Below are 15,539 nucleotides of genomic sequence, written 5' to 3'. Positions count from 1 at the left end.
CTTTCTTTCCAACAATCTAGCATTACATTACAAAATACTAGGGATTTTGAATAGAGCTTAGGAACATTTTTATTACAATTTAAATAAGTTATGGCACAACTTGTGGAGTGAAGAAAGCAATGGATATTTAAAATTAAACGTATCTTCAGTGGAACGTTAAAGGTATAAGCACTAAGAAACGTTTTAAATTCTAGCTGTTATTAGTCTCACAAGCGCAAACATATAATTGATTGTTTTTTAAATCATGAAACTATGGACTGAAATTATATTGGAATGGGTAAGTAATAATGTATCGTACGCGTATAAAAATACATACAAGATCTTAATAAATAGATTTTGATGTAAATCGTAGAATCATTATCCAATTAAGAACAAGTAACTCGAGCGACGTACCTTTAGTATTTGTTGTATTGCTATACATACGTGTTAGATATTTTATTCATAATTCTGAAATGTTTAAAAACTTTTATTATGTCTCACAAATATAATGTGCATTGTAGTTCAATGTAAAAAATTATCTTTTAGCTAAATTGTTTGGACATCTTAGAAACGAATGTCAAAGAATTAAAAGAGTTGGACGATGGAAATTTTTACAACAAATTAATAGAATTATTGTAAGTCATTTTTTAATTTGTATGTATATATATTTAGTATATTACGAATAAAATTTTTCCTTTGAGCAATACCTATTCATCTTATTTTATATTATAGTTCTTGGAAAGGTGCTGAAGACATTACAGATACAAAACACGTTGTAATCAAGTTCCTGCAAGGTAATATATAAGCATGTAATAAGTCTTGAATAAATTACATAATTTTTGCATCAAATGGTAAATTCTTGCTGATGCCATTATAACATTTTTAGAGATGTTAAATTGTATAATCAATAATATAATTATTTTTTGTACTTTGTTCAGATGAATACCCAAAATACCAATTTGATGATAAAGATATGGAGCAAATGGAACATGTCTACATTTCGTCTTTATTTTTATTACGTGTATCTCAAGAGCCATTATTTTATCAACCAATGTGTATTAAATTACAACACAGTACACAACTTAAAATTAAAACCTTTCTTGAGATGATAATTCCGTATGGGAGAGACATAGAAAAGGAAACATTAAGAAAAATAATTGCTGAAATAGAGAACGATACTTCAGAGATACCTGTAACCCCAAAAGCAAAAATTCTGCAACATTATTTGACTTCTCCTGCGGTACAATCTTCTCAGAGGCATAAGATATTAACCGAAAGAAATAGAGAACTAAGAATGTTAAGAACCGAACTGGAAGTAGAGAGATTCGAGAAAATTGATTTGCAAGAGGATTTACGAATTCAACAAAATAGAATACAAAATTTACATGCAAAATTGAAGGAGAAAACTGCAGAGATAAAGGCTTTAAGAGAAGAAAAAATGATGTCAAAAACTCCACAATCTGCTAAAAAATGTAAAGAGACACTAAGCTCTGAGCGATATTATAAGAAGGAAATAGATCATTTGGAAAACCAATTAATACAAAAGCAGTGTGAAATAGATAAACTGGAAACAGATAATGATAGTCTAACGAAAAAATTGACATGTGTGGAAAAGCAGTGTATATATTTTAAAGAAAAAACAGAAAATTATGAGAAGGCTTTAAAAGACATACAAATTCAAATGGAAGTTAAAGACAATGAACTGATGAACCTAAAAATGACCAATGAAGAATTATATACTCATTTAAATGAGCTTAACAAGACATCAGTTGAAGAAAAAAGTTTTGAAATTGATGAAGTAGTACCTTTACATTCACTTTCGACATCTTTAAACAATAGCGAGATTTTAAGTTCTGTAATTGAGATTCAGTTGCAAGAGGCAAAAAAAGAATCTGCCTCGCTAAAAAATCAACTTGATACTGCTAATAAAAAATTAGAATTCACAAATTTTGAGTATGAAAATACAGTCCAATTGTTGGAGGAAAAAACGCAGCTGTTACAAAACACAGAAACCAAATTTAATGAAACGATAAATAATTTAAATGTAAAAATTGAGTCTTTGCAAAAAGAACAAGACTCCTTAAAAAGTCAAAATAAAAGTTTAGAAGAATTATGCAACTCACAAAAAGAATCTTTATTAAATGTTGAAGGGTTAAAAAATGCTTTAACTACTATAGTAACTACTTTAAAAGAAAAAATTGAATATTTAGAAAAGTCCTTGTGCAATCAAAATATTGATAATGATAAATTGAACAGTGAACTTGAAGAAGTTAAATCACAAATGCATGAAAATCTTAAATCTATTCAGAATTTAACAGACCAAAATAATTTGTATAAAACTTCTATTGACTTGTATAATAAAAATTTGAAAGAAATTGCAATTTATTATTTAGAGAGTGATTGTATAGAAGATAATAATTTAGACAATAAAACAACTACTGAACTTATAGAACATCTGCAAACAATATTATGTAATTTTAACAAAAAATATACTTTGAAAGAAGCGGAATTACAATCATTAAATAATACGATCGACGAAGCGAAATTAGAGCTGAAGGAATGTCAGTCGCAAATATTTAATTTGGAAGAAAAAGACAAGCATAATATTACTGAGATATCCAAATTGAAGGAAACTGCAACAGAAAGTGCAATTAAAATTAATGAACTTGCTACCATTATAGAACACAATTCTACAGAAATTTCGCACTTAAAAGAAATTAAGCTTCATAAAGAAGCTTTAGAAAAGGATTTGAGCGAGTGCAAAGAGGAAATAAAAAACAGAAATTTACTAGTACAGGCTATTGTTATTTATATAAAAAGATTAAAGGAAAATATCCAAGCTTTCAAAACAGAATTTTATCTAATGAAGAAAGATATAGTTAATCGAATAAATGAATACCAAAAGCAAAATCAAGAGACTAGTGAATGTGTTTTAAATGCATATAATAAACTGTATGTTAATTATACACAAGAACAACTTCATCAAAGTCAACTTAAAGATGAACTTGCTAATAATGAAAAGAATTTAAAAGATAGCAAGAATCTAAATATTACATTGCAAAATGAAGTAATAAAAAATAAGGAAACAATAAATAATTTGGAAACAGAGTTGATAAATACTAAAGAAAAGTTAACAGAATCCGCGCAAAAATTGGTAAAACTTGAAAAAACGAAAGACGTATTTGAGAAACAGTATAACGATCTCAAATTTGAAAATGAGAAAATTTTACTTTGCTTAAATGATATAAATGATAAGCTTAAAGTATTTCAGGAGAAGGCGTGTAATATGTCGGAGCAATTAAAAGTCAAGGATGAAAAAATTGGTAGTTTAGTTGAAGAAATTGCTTCGATAAAATTAGAAAAGGATCGTGTAGTACATTTACAAATGGAAAATGAAGCTGAGTTAAAAAATTTCATAAAAATAATAGAAACGAAACTGCTAGAAAAACAACACTACTTAGATCAATTAAGTACAGAAGTAAAATTAAAAGAAAAGACATCGGCGCTCGTGCAGGATAAATTTGAAAAATTATCGAAAGAAACAATCGCTTCTGAAATAAAACTGAAAGAAGTAATTACGAGTTTACAGGAAGTAAGAACTAATCAAGATGCAGTTTTAGTAACACAAGAGAAAGCTTTACAAGAGAAATGTTTTCAATTGGAGCAGTTTCAAAAAGAATTCAATGAATCGAAAGAAGTCCTTCGGAAACAACTGGAAACCGAGAAAGTACTGTCGCACAATCTGCAAAGTACAAATTCCGAATTGCAAATGCAATCGTACAAACAAAAAAGAGTGATAGAGGAATTACAGGAAACGTTGAAAAAAGTGAGAAATGAACTTAATGAAAGTAAAGAATACTGCAAAAACGAAGAAGCACAAAAATTAGAAATTGTAGAAGTTTGTGCAAAATTACAACATTTAATAAACGACTTGAAATTAACAGTTGTAAAAGCTAGTACAAAAAATGAAAATTCTGGTGCTGATATTTTATCCGATACTCAATATAATAATGATACTGATAAAACTGATAATATTCTAAAAACGCTGAGAACATCTGTTACTGAAATATATGCAATACGAACATTAATTTTGGATTCTTTAAATGAAACTCTGAAAAATCAAAAACTAATTGTAGATAACTATGATACGAAATGTGAAGAAATCAAATTGCTGAAAATTAAAGTAGAAGAATTAAACAGTTTGAAAGAAAAACATGTAAAACGTGTAAATACTCTTCTGAAGCACAAGGAATCATTGAATGATCACTTAAAGAACATTATAAAGTCGAGAGAAAATTTAGATACATTATTAGCTGGATTAAAACAAAAATGGGATAAATTATTAACAAACTCCCATGACATTTTTATGATGGACAAATCTATATGTGATGACTTAAAGCATATATATGCTGAAAAAATGTACCTGGAAAATACATTATTTAAGCATTATATTTATCACTTTCAAAATATGAAACCTTTGCAAACTATTTTATGGAATCAATTTTTGTGGACTGAGCAAAGACTAAGCGATTCATACTTGAAAACCGAAAATGCAGAAGAGATATTAAACGGTTCTCCAGACGTCTTTTCCGATGAGAAAATAGTAATTGAAGCGGAATTATGTAAAAATGAAGCACTGCAACAAGATATTGTTCAACTTCAGAATAAAGTAGCTGATTTTTCAAACTTAATTACTTCTTTTGAAAATAAACTGAAGTCTAACGAAATAGAGCTGCAATCTGAATCAGAGAAAAAGTTACACTCGAGAATTGATGAGCTAACGGAAGATAAGAACCATTTAGAGAGTAAATTAAACTGTGCGCGTATAAAAAATGCAAAATTGGAAAGTGACATTGATGAGCTCAGGATTAAGATACAAGAAATGAAAGTAACATCATTGAAGGAACTTGAAGATTTGGGGAAAGAATTAATGGAATTAAAAGAAGAGAAACTAAAACTCAAAGAAGAAATGTACGAGCTAAGCAAGCGACCAAGGAAGGAAGATGTTGACAACCAGCTAAAAGATATTCATGATAAATATAAAGTTAAAGTAGATGAAATTAAACAAAATATGGTAGGTATACCAATATGTATGTCCCATTTTTATAATTTTTATAATTAATTTACTTCTGTGACAAACATTGCAGAAAATAGCATATAGTGAGCAAATAGCAAAGATGAATAAAGAGCAGGAACAGTTGGTTGAGTCATTGCAACGAAAAATGGAGTTACAGTGTCGCAAGCAGGCAGATGAATTAAGTAAATACAAGGCACATGTTGCTGTTATGAGCTCGCAGTTTTGGAATGTTGGAGAAAAATTATTAGGCGAACAACAGGAGAAAGAAAAATTACGGAAAGAACTAATCGACCTGAAAAGCAAATATCAAAGTTTCGATAAGAAACTTGTTTCGTCGATAGAACATAAAACTTCCAAGTAAGATTAATTTTATCGTATCGAGTAATATGTTAAATATTAATTTCTGTTTTTAGATATTTTGCGGATATCGTTTAACTTAAATTTCAGACACGAGAAAAGGGACTTGGTAGGAGAGAATAAAGAAGTTTTACAGAAAATTTCAGTGACGCATGAGAAAACAACGTATGAAAGAAGATGCAGTATTAGAAGTATACAAACGATGGGCAATGCATTTCATGCAGAGGATGAAGAGGGAGAAGTATTTAATAATACTTACTTAGGTAAATTTCAATAATTTATTAAGAAATCAATTTTATCCGATTTAAATTATTGATGAGGTAAATTTAAATGGTTTAGCTGATATGAAAGATGGCAATTCTTCATCTAGTGTTGACGTAGATAGATTATCTATTCTGAAAAAAAGAAATGCGCTTTGCAAACCACATTTAAAATCGTCTTATCCTGCTGAAACGCAATTTAATCCTACACCATTTACGGAAGAAGAAATTAAAGTAAGCAATCTTTGAAATAAACATATGTTACTCTAATATTTTTTTACCATTTTTTTTTTAATTCAATTATAGGCTGGATCAGTAGCAGAAGATATGTTTAATGATAGTTTGAGTCAGAGTTTGCTTCCTGAACAGAAAACTAGGAAAAAGGATAGAACTCAGGTATATCTTTAATACACACTTGTTGATAAAACAATTAGTCTGTATAAGTGAGTATCAATCACTTGTTCATATCGAAATCATGATAAGAGAACCTAATATCTATAGACATTTGATTTACATACAGATGTTGCTTCATATAAATTATATACTTTTTTCTTCTTTATTTTGCAGACATCGTATAAAAAACCTGGACCTCCAACTCCCAGTAAAAATGGAGGAAGATTATCGTTACAGGTAGATAATAAATTATATTATGCCTTTTACGATCTAATCAAATATTTAGGAATCGAAAAGTAACGATAAAAAAAATATTTATTTATTTAACATTAGATACCGCTTCAGTTTTATTTTCGTTTGTAGGGCTCTGCAGTCAATAATAATTAATAATTTGTACAAAAATAGTAAACCTGATTTGTTTCTTACACATTATTGAAATTTTTAGGGCAATGAAATAAAAAGTCCAAATTCAAGGATATTAAAAGAAAGAAATAAAGAGAGAGCAACGGCTACACCACGTAAATTGAAAAGTTTATTTACTTCACGGCGCCAAGATGAAGTAAGTAATTTACTAATTTAATGTTATTGCTTGCTGCTTATCATTATTTAATATAATGAATAAAAGATATGCATAAACTTTTATGTATAATTTGCATTTTTTTGTAGAATGTTATAGTTACACCAAGAAATCGTAGAAGAAGTAGCATTTTTCGTAAATATTATAGTGGGAATGATAGATAAAAAATAATCACATACGTAATTAATTACTAATAATAATAATATTTAAAGACAATAATAGTTATATTTGTAAAAAAAATGAATGTATTTTCTTTAAATTTTTAGCATAAGATTATGTAATAATTATACAGCCACAAATATAACGATAATATTTTTAATATAAGGTAATTGAAATAAGTTTAAACGGTATGTAAAAAAAAAATATTTATCGTCCATACATTACAATCATTTATTCAGACAATTATTAAATAATTTTATAGTAACAATAATCTTTAAAAGTTTTATCGATACAAAACCATCGCCATTCTCAAACATATCATTTATTATGATCAGTAAAGTCAAAAAAAATAATTAGATTTGAGTAACGAAATTAATATTTCAGAAAAATGATTCTAAAAAGAAGAACGGAAATTTAGAAACCTACGGCTTCATTATTATTATTGTGTGCATAGCCGATTGAATAAGTTCTAGTTATTACATTATAAACTAAAACTTACTCAATATAATGTACATTATAAATGTATCACAAATCACCTCCTCTTATAACAATTTTATCTTGAATGCAATGTACCTTTTGCTATTGCGTTTCATTATTCGGAATCAGATTCCTGTAAAAACAAAAGACATTTTACTAGTTTGATGATTTGACAATTTGATTAAACATATTTAATTTAAAATTGTTAGTTATATAGTAATAAAACAATGAATCGGTTTCTTAATTAGAAGAACTATGAAATCCTTAAAACTTAAACTTTTTTAGCAACAACTGTATACATTAAGATTGTCATCAAAAAGTGTTAAGACATTATAGTAGTGTACATAGTGAAGTATAGTAGCGTTAAAATTAGAAATGAAAAATGATTACAATATTACCATATATTGCCCTTCTATGTAACGACAAGAATTTCTAGACGTCCTTCTCAATTCTCTTGGTTCTATATGATCTTGACTTCTTCGTCTAAAACAATAACTAAACTTTTTACAAGTATTTCTGGTTTAAAAAATAATTAAATTTATATAATTAGAGAATTAAACTACTTACGACCTTGACTGTATCTGCAGTGTCTTAAGTTTATTATCTATGTCTTGAGACGGACTGGTTGATGCGTCTTCAATTATTGCTGATGGAGATGTCTGCATATGTGTCGCTTCATTGTTCTCATAAAAACCAGCTGCTCTAGATCCACGAGTTATTGATACTTTAGTAACGGCTAATCTGAAACGAAGATAAAAAAAGGCAAAGAATGTAAAACATTTAAATTTATTTTATAAACAGCATTCACTAAAGAAAGAACTAAACAATTTCGTATGGTTTATACTTTATGAAACATAAAAACATGGAATAGGAAATTGATTACTCACTGGTGTTTCCTTGGACCACGTTTCTTCTTGTGTTTGCTGAAAGAAAAATTTTTTATTGTTGGAAATACATTGGAATTAACATTATAAGTAAAGGGACAAAAATTTATATTAAAACAACTTCATAGTTTCCACATACATCTTTCATATGCTTACAAACATACGCATATATTACAAAATTCCACATCACGTACATACAGATCAATGCATTCGTTCGCTACATTAGAAGGAACGATAAAAGTATCTGAATAAAATACACAGAATTAACCCAAGTATGAACAAACCAAGTACCTAAAAACATGTTTAGAATGTTGCGTTGATTATAGAGAACGGCGTGTTAAAAATGTGTGACATAGAAAATTCAATGTTGAGCAGGAAATGTGAAATAATGGGTTAATTCTGTCACATTTCCTGCAAATTTTGATAAGGGGGAAGATTTATAAAGTGTAGCATTACTTAACCGCCATGGATTATAAATTTTGATAAAGCAGGATTTAGGAATTCATGGAAGAAGAGGGTCTTATTTTAATTAATATCACATATTCAATGTATCTATCACCAATTTGTATATTATCAATATATAAGCAGAATACAATGTATTTTAAACTTACTTGGTTTTAAGTTCTTAAGTTCAACAGAACACACATCGTTCTCTATGTACTTATTATCTTTTTTTTTTCTCAGGTGTTCCAAAAATATTATCATTTCATAATATATCATAGAGCATATTTTTTATCTTAGTTTTCCTTACACTATTTAGTTTATAGAAGGTAAGTTTGTGCTTTAATAGGCAAAATTAGGCACAAAGAATAACAGATTTCACCAATTCCTCACGGTAACATTTGCCCTTTACATATTTAGGTATATGTTTGATATTTAATTTGATACTTTGACAATAACATACAATTCCTTACGCTAGTGAAAGTTGACTTTAAAACAGGCACCAAGAATAATACAGATCTCATTAATTCCTTATACAATTTTTGCCCCTTATATGATTATATTATATTATAGATTTTGCTAAAAACTCTAAGTCTTAGCTTGAATAACGATCAGGTAGCCTGCAACAAGCGATTCATAAAAGATTACTACTCATGCAAACACAACAGATTTATGATTTACGTAAAGACGCCAACGGCAATGAGTACTTACTGGTAAAATAAGCATAAGCATGCAGTAAAATGATCAATGATAAAAGATAATCTATAGTATTCAGAAGAATATGAATCTGAAGAATTTCATATAAAGAAAATAAGAATTTCTTAAATGACATATTCAAAATAAAAATATCAATAAGATTATAATATACTGCATCCCAAATTATATGACATGTATATAATATTCTCGCATATAAAGTATTTTTTCTAGATTAATAAAATTAATTAATAGCTTTGAATACCTCGTATAGATACTGTAAAATATATTAATTTCAATATTTTGTAACAATATAAACAATATCTCGTAGTGCATTTCAGTGAAGCATATTGTAAAGCAAAGTAAAAATCAAAGATGATAAAAGAAAAGATGTTTTTATTAGTAATTCAACTACACATAGTACGGATTTATTTGAGCATTCAATAAAGTGTAATACTAACAATAATAAAAGGAACAATAGTAAAAGATGCACATGTAATGTGCATTAAAAACTACTTAAGCGTGTGAGTTTAGTAGCATATCTATAACTATTCAAATATACTTGTCATTCATAGCATAAGTTGTATTTCAAAAGCAAAAAAGCATATTGTATATAAATATATATGTATATTAAGATTATAGATTAATTCTAATATAAACTTTTATTAAGGATTATTCATATGTAGTATAAGTGTGCAATTGTTATAGTTCCATGAGTATTCGAATAAATAAATTATAAAAAATATATATTATTTTATTAATAATGTATTAAATTGATGTAGAAATCCAACTCACCCAGAAAATTCATGATCAGAACCTTCTTCAGGCTCATCTGCTTCTTCTTCTTCTGCAAATATTTTCGATAATGATAAATACATATTATATTCAAAGCAATTTGCTGACAATACAAAAATGAATGGTTAAATTAAAGTTTTAGATACTTATCGACATACCAGCTAAATGATCTTTTTTACGCCTCGTATACGCGCGTTTACTTGTTACTGGAACTTGATCTGTTTCGCCGTGTAATAAGCTGTTCCTATATAAAAGTAAAGGTTGCCAATCCTCTCCGCGCGAAGATGGCATTCCAGCTTGTAATCTTCTATCAAGGAAATTTAATCTACAAAACGAATACGTATAAGATTAAATAATCGCTAAAATTTGTTAAAACAAGAATATATCGATGAAAAATGGTAGATAAGAATTGCACTTACACAACCTTTTTATCTTGTTTAAGTAACTTATTTGTGAATTCAGACAAAATTTCAAGGAAAGATAAATTAGGTGGTGGTCCTGTAGGATCTTGTTCAATGCCGTCTGGTGGTGTGACTGCAAAAAGGACACCCGCTCGATGCAAAGCAGTAATAGCTTCACGATTTTTCACCGCGTCTAAACCAAACGACAAGGCAAACCTTTTTGCAAGTTCCTGAAAATGATATACATATATATATATATATATACAGTTTTTATACAGATTTGCTGATATACAAAAACTTAATAATACTAATAAAAATACTAAACCTTAATAGCAGTAAACTCTTCACTATTTCTATTGAAATAACCCGTGCCCTTGCCCTTCTCAGCAACTATTTCGTTATACAAAATATTTAAACTATGCTGCATGGTTAAAGCGCAATTTGTTTTATTAATGTCCCTGGCTTTCCCTAGCGTAGTTTTAATGATATCGCCGTAATCATTGTAATATTTTACATAATGTTTAAACACATCTGCTGCTGCTTTTGTCGGTATCATATTATATACAATTAATTTGCAATAACCGGCCAAAAAGTTTCTTCTTTTATGCAATTCCTCAATTTTTGAATGTTCATCATGTTCATCTACAAATGTAATGTACACATTTATATTTAACTTTTATTAAAATTAAATCTTTGTAGAAAAAGTATGCGACCGATAAATTACTATCATACCGTCTTCTTCTTCAAAAAATACATATTCTTGTATAAAACGATTAAGCATATTTTGCATTGCTTGGTCAGGTTCGTACACTAATTGATGCATCAGAGGATTGGAATGTGTCGTCAATTGATTGCAAAATACTACCAATAAATCACATATTGTATTGTATGCTTCTTCTCGTAAAATTGGTGGGCAAGGCTAAAATTATATTAATAAATATTTCTGTATTACATACATGTGCGCGTGCTCGTACACATACATATTGACGAATAAGAAGGATTAAAACAGGAACACTTACCGCGCCGTTTACATCACCGCTGACAAAATGACGCATAGTCCCCATAAAAGAATGTAAACGTTCTTTTAACTGTCGACATTCGTCTTCACCGCGACTTCCAGAATCCGCAGATTCCATAAGATGATTCTGTCCCCACAAAATCGCAAAGAAACAGGCATTTATACAGTACTTCACTGCCTCATGCGGTAAACATCTGTAACAAAATATTTTATTCACTGAAATATATTCATCTTCATATGCATACATTTTTTATCCAAAATATGTAGTGTTTAGTACTTAGATGGATCTTTAGCATCTTCAATATCTTTGTATAAAGAATCCCATATCCCCCACGGATTCATATTGTGACAAGAATAAAATATTGAAACTTTTTTTAACGACTGTACGACATTAAAAGTTTCATCTTCGTCTGGTTCTTCATCTCCTTCTATTAAATTTCTATACTCATCAATGGCTTCTTTATATTTATTTACAATCGAATCAATTAATGTCGAACGTGCTACATCGCACCTACAATGAAGCATATTATACATTAAATACTCTTTTAAAGATCTCAATATACTATCCTATATATCTTTTAATCCTAAAAAATATCAGATAGTGCTGTAAAATTTTACCTAGTGAAAATAGCGTGTCCCTCTATGCACATATGTTCCAACGTTTTTGCAGCTGTCTCCAAAAACTCAGTATCATGCATTTTCTCTACAATAGTATGAATTTTATTCAACAACGCATCCAAATTTTGTTCTTGTCGAGACTTTGTATAGATATCCAAATCGAAATATTGAGGGATAGCAAGTAAGTTTGCAAGCTTTTCAGGGTCTGCTCGATATTTATCAAGTAAAAGCGGTAACGTTTGTATAAAATGTTCTGTCAACCGTTGTTTATCATCGTGAACTTGCTTCATTTCTTTTGCTGATAAAATTTTTCTAGTTGGTCCCCGACCAACTGGAGCTTCTCCTAATTAAAAAAATTACAAACAATTTATATTTACTGTAGAATTTTCTAAGACTCTAGAAACACGAAAATTTACCTGTAGCAGCTTGTTTTATACAACAAACCATCAATTCGATCAAAGAAGTCTCTTTTTGATTATCTAAAGCTTCTTCATCAGGTCCAGCCTCTTCTAATAGCAAATCTGTCATACATTCCCAATCCTTCATCATTTGATTCGTTTCAATCAAAGAATCTACCAAATATGCCCCATGTTCGTGAAGTTCCGATTCGATGAAAAACAGAACGAGATCTCGAATAAGCGGTGTATTTGGTAAACGTTTTTTTCCACGTTTGGTTTTTACACCAGCCACAGCTTCATCGTCGGGACGAAACAAACGTTCGTTCAAAAATTCACCTGCTGCTTGTGCGACAGCACGATGTGACGAATAAACAAGTTCGTATACGTGCTCGCAGTCTTTGTCAGTAAGAATTTCTCTGTGATGTTTCAAAATCGAAATAACAAGTTTAACAGCTTGTACTGCTACATCGTACTCTTTATCTAATGTCATTGCAACGATTCTATCTTTAAATTTACTTGTAAAAAGCTCAAGTTTAGTTTTCAATTCTTCTGATGCATATAATGGTTGTAATGCTTGAAGACACTTTAGTCGAACTTCACCAACTTTATCATGCAATGTCCAACCTACAAGATTACAATGAGTTCATTTATACATTGTAAACTATACATGCGTTCATAATATACATATTAAGAAAACTATATGTATATTAACCTATGTATTTTAAATAAGAATCGTCCAAAAAGTTTTGATGAAATTTTTTCATCCAAACTCCTATCTCTGCCATACAAATCGCACGTATTTCCGGTAATGTATCCCTATAGCGATGTACAAATACAGACTTGAACATATATGTAAGCATATTTTTTATTTCATCCATATTCTCTTCGAGTTCTTTTCGTTTAGCCATTAACGATTCTAATCTATCCGCAGCTCTCTTCTCCCTAGCTTTCTGCCTTTCAGCTTCATACTGTCGTTGTGTGTTGTCCAAATTTATTGATACAGTTAAAGCAACATCCACCAATGCTGTCATAAGTTTCATAGCTGCAAATGATGTAAACAAGACACTGCTAGTATTTTCTAAATACATAAATTTGACTATACAGATGTAAATATATAAATATATCTTACCAGCAAGTGTAGCAGTATGTCTAAAAGCTCTTACTTGTGAATCAGAAAGTCCAGTTAATAACGATATAACATTATCCATCAAAAACTGATCATAAATAATTGAATACTGACATTGTCGAACTAAAATCTGAACAAATTCACAGAAATTTGCACGAAATTTTTTCCACTGTTGGCCAGTCATTATTAATGGATATTCTCCACTTTCCTATGTTACAAATTATTAAATAATTAAACAATGAAACTATTTTTTTGCAAAGACTAATGCTGACATACTTCATCAAATTCTTCAGTCATTCTACGAATTATTGCCACATGTTCCATTGTTGTTTGCATTTCGGATGTAATACGACCTTTACATCCACTTGCATTAATAAAAAATTGCATTAACATAAGAAGAGCGTTTTCTCTATTACTTTTGTACTTTTCTATCCAATCATCGACAATAGTCTACAAAAAAGGCAATATATATATATATATATGTATGTATATGGATATATACATCTACAAATTTGTAGATTTATAACAATATCTCTTATAGTTAAAAGACTATAATTAAATATTTCTTTCTTAAATATAACAGTCAACATACAGTTAATGAAGACCGATTGTTTCTAATAACATAATAAAGACTAGCTTCATCTTCTAAACTATGAGAATGATACGTCCGTTTCCCACGTCCACGTCCACCACCCCCTCTTCCTCTACTAGTGGTAGCTGGAATGTAATCTGTATCTATTTCTTTATACTTTGGTTGTTGTATCGGTCCACCTATGAGATGCAGTTATTTGTAAATGAATAATTGAAGAATATTGCTTTGAATCGTACCACGTAATCTAGCACGTGTATTCCTTGTTATCCTCATGTTAGTTGGAGTTGCCGGTGTCATAGGCTGTTCAAATTGAGACTGATTCTCAAAATTTGTTTGTTCTTGATATTGTGGCTGCGATGTACCTGGAGAGCTATAACTCTCCGATGAATAATGTTCAGGTCTACATAGATAATGATATTATACATAGATTAGTCAAAAGTACCAAATACATCTAAATAATATAATTTATGTTTGAAATTGAACTAAGTATATTTACGTTGGATTGTGTATAGGTGTTTGGGGTGCCTGGTTGTACGGTGTATAATTAGAATAAGATTCATTTGCTTCGCCTCCTGAATTGTCATTCATGGGAGTCATTGGAGTCATTGGTGCATCGTACTCCGGAGGCACCGGATCATCCATGCGTATTCGTTTACCTCCTCTTCTGTGCATCATTTTCAGGCTTTTTTCCTACTATTATCCCTATAAGAAAAATATCGTGTCAAATTCATGACTAAATAAGTGTGCGCTTTTTTACTTTGGAAAAATATTATGAGACAACATTTCACAGCATAATTTACAAACAAGTGAAATTTTAATTAATTTCAAACCTGTAGAAAATTCCCCGACAAACGCGGGGATTAGGGATGATTACGGTGTCTTATTCTGCTATAGTTTGTCGACACATTTAATCAAAATGTCAATTATTTTGAACGAAATTGAAAAGACACATTAATAGAATTCTTCAAATAACCCCGGTTTCTTGCGAATTTAGTAGTTGGTCTTACTATATATATATAAATGTTCGCCAGTGAACATGGCTATTGGTTACTTGTCAAAATATGGAATAAACCGAGCCAATAAGAAAAACGAAACTAATCCCGATTAACTTTCATTTATATTCGTCGGATTGAAGTTAAAATTTCAGATAATTTCTTCGTGGACGGAAATTTTCAAGAACATATAAATTGCATAATACTTGATTAGTATTAGTGACAAACGTACATTTATTTGCTATAAACAATTCTAATAATTCTATAAATAATTATAATTTGTATTTAAATTAAGATAAATA

General features: G+C 29.4%; 2 protein-coding genes and 1 long non-coding RNA gene across 6 annotated transcripts; 1 reads left to right on the top strand and 2 right to left on the bottom strand.

The window, feature by feature from the left end:
• Positions 1–130: 130 nt before the first annotated feature.
• On the top strand, positions 131–7,003 carry Mud (mushroom body defect). Of its 3 annotated transcripts, none has more exons than XM_076901906.1 (11): positions 131–277; positions 526–614; positions 712–773; positions 918–5,053; positions 5,127–5,413; positions 5,504–5,676; positions 5,795–5,907; positions 5,980–6,069; positions 6,241–6,303; positions 6,512–6,625; positions 6,733–7,003. In XM_076901906.1, the coding sequence occupies exons 1-11, from the start codon at positions 245–247 to the stop codon at positions 6,805–6,807; spliced, it is 5,235 nt and encodes a 1,744-aa protein (XP_076758021.1). In that variant the 5' UTR covers positions 131–244; the 3' UTR covers positions 6,808–7,003. The 3 variants fall into 3 exon arrangements, with proteins under 3 accessions (XP_076758021.1, XP_076758012.1, XP_076758031.1); XM_076901897.1 differs by having other exon boundaries at positions 5,753–5,907; XM_076901916.1 differs by lacking the exons at positions 5,795–5,907; positions 5,980–6,069; positions 6,241–6,303; positions 6,512–6,625; positions 6,733–7,003 and having other exon boundaries at positions 5,470–5,608.
• Positions 7,004–7,147: 144 nt separating this feature from the next.
• On the bottom strand, positions 7,148–15,275 carry Sa1 (stromal antigen). Of its 2 annotated transcripts, XM_076901929.1 has the most exons (20): positions 15,076–15,275; positions 14,742–14,947; positions 14,482–14,645; positions 14,246–14,424; positions 13,930–14,103; positions 13,657–13,861; positions 13,240–13,569; positions 12,546–13,151; positions 12,130–12,472; positions 11,789–12,022; positions 11,513–11,705; positions 11,226–11,412; positions 10,819–11,135; positions 10,512–10,723; positions 10,251–10,417; positions 10,093–10,144; positions 8,167–8,202; positions 7,847–8,020; positions 7,678–7,762; positions 7,148–7,412 (listed from the first exon to the last, which is right to left on the bottom strand). In XM_076901929.1, the coding sequence occupies exons 2-20, from the start codon at positions 14,918–14,920 to the stop codon at positions 7,395–7,397; spliced, it is 3,855 nt and encodes a 1,284-aa protein (XP_076758044.1). In that variant the 5' UTR covers positions 14,921–14,947; positions 15,076–15,275; the 3' UTR covers positions 7,148–7,394. The 2 variants fall into 2 exon arrangements, with proteins under 2 accessions (XP_076758044.1, XP_076758053.1); XM_076901938.1 differs by lacking the exons at positions 7,148–7,412; positions 7,678–7,762; positions 7,847–8,020; positions 8,167–8,202 and adding an exon at positions 8,919–9,224.
• On the bottom strand, positions 8,264–8,883 carry LOC143427676 (uncharacterized). Its single transcript, XR_013102341.1, has 2 exons — positions 8,775–8,883; positions 8,264–8,407 (listed from the first exon to the last, which is right to left on the bottom strand). It is a non-coding gene; the product is annotated as an uncharacterized LOC143427676 (long non-coding RNA).
• Positions 15,276–15,539: the final 264 nt, after the last annotated feature.

Source organism: Xylocopa sonorina, chromosome 1, assembly GCF_050948175.1.
Source record: "Xylocopa sonorina isolate GNS202 chromosome 1, iyXylSono1_principal, whole genome shotgun sequence".
In the NCBI taxonomy this organism is placed as follows: domain Eukaryota; kingdom Metazoa; phylum Arthropoda; class Insecta; order Hymenoptera; family Apidae; genus Xylocopa; species Xylocopa sonorina.
The sequence above is the reverse complement of the archived record's forward strand: the minus strand, read 5'-3'. Positions and strand labels throughout refer to the sequence as shown.

What these genes read in the sequence shown, in the direction of transcription:
- Sa1 (XM_076901929.1), bottom strand. Translation starts at nt 14,920, where the DNA reads ATGATGCACAGAAGAGGAGGTAAACGAATACGCATGGATGATCCGGTG. An exon ending in TCTGATCATGAATTTTCTGG is followed by an intron (nt 8,203 to 10,092) that starts GTGAGTTGGATT and finishes TTTTTCTTTCAG; the next exon opens with CAAACACAAGAAGAAACGTG. An exon ending in CTGCAGATACAGTCAAGGTC is followed by an intron (nt 7,763 to 7,846) that starts GTAAGTAGTTTA and finishes TTATTGTTTTAG; the next exon opens with ACGAAGAAGTCAAGATCATA.
- Mud (XM_076901897.1), top strand. Translation starts at nt 245, where the DNA reads ATGAAACTATGGACTGAAATTATATTGGAATGG. An exon ending in ATGAAATTAAACAAAATATG is followed by an intron (nt 5,054 to 5,126) that starts GTAGGTATACCA and finishes CAAACATTGCAG; the next exon opens with AAAATAGCATATAGTGAGCA. An exon ending in GAGGAAGATTATCGTTACAG is followed by an intron (nt 6,304 to 6,511) that starts GTAGATAATAAA and finishes TGAAATTTTTAG; the next exon opens with GGCAATGAAATAAAAAGTCC.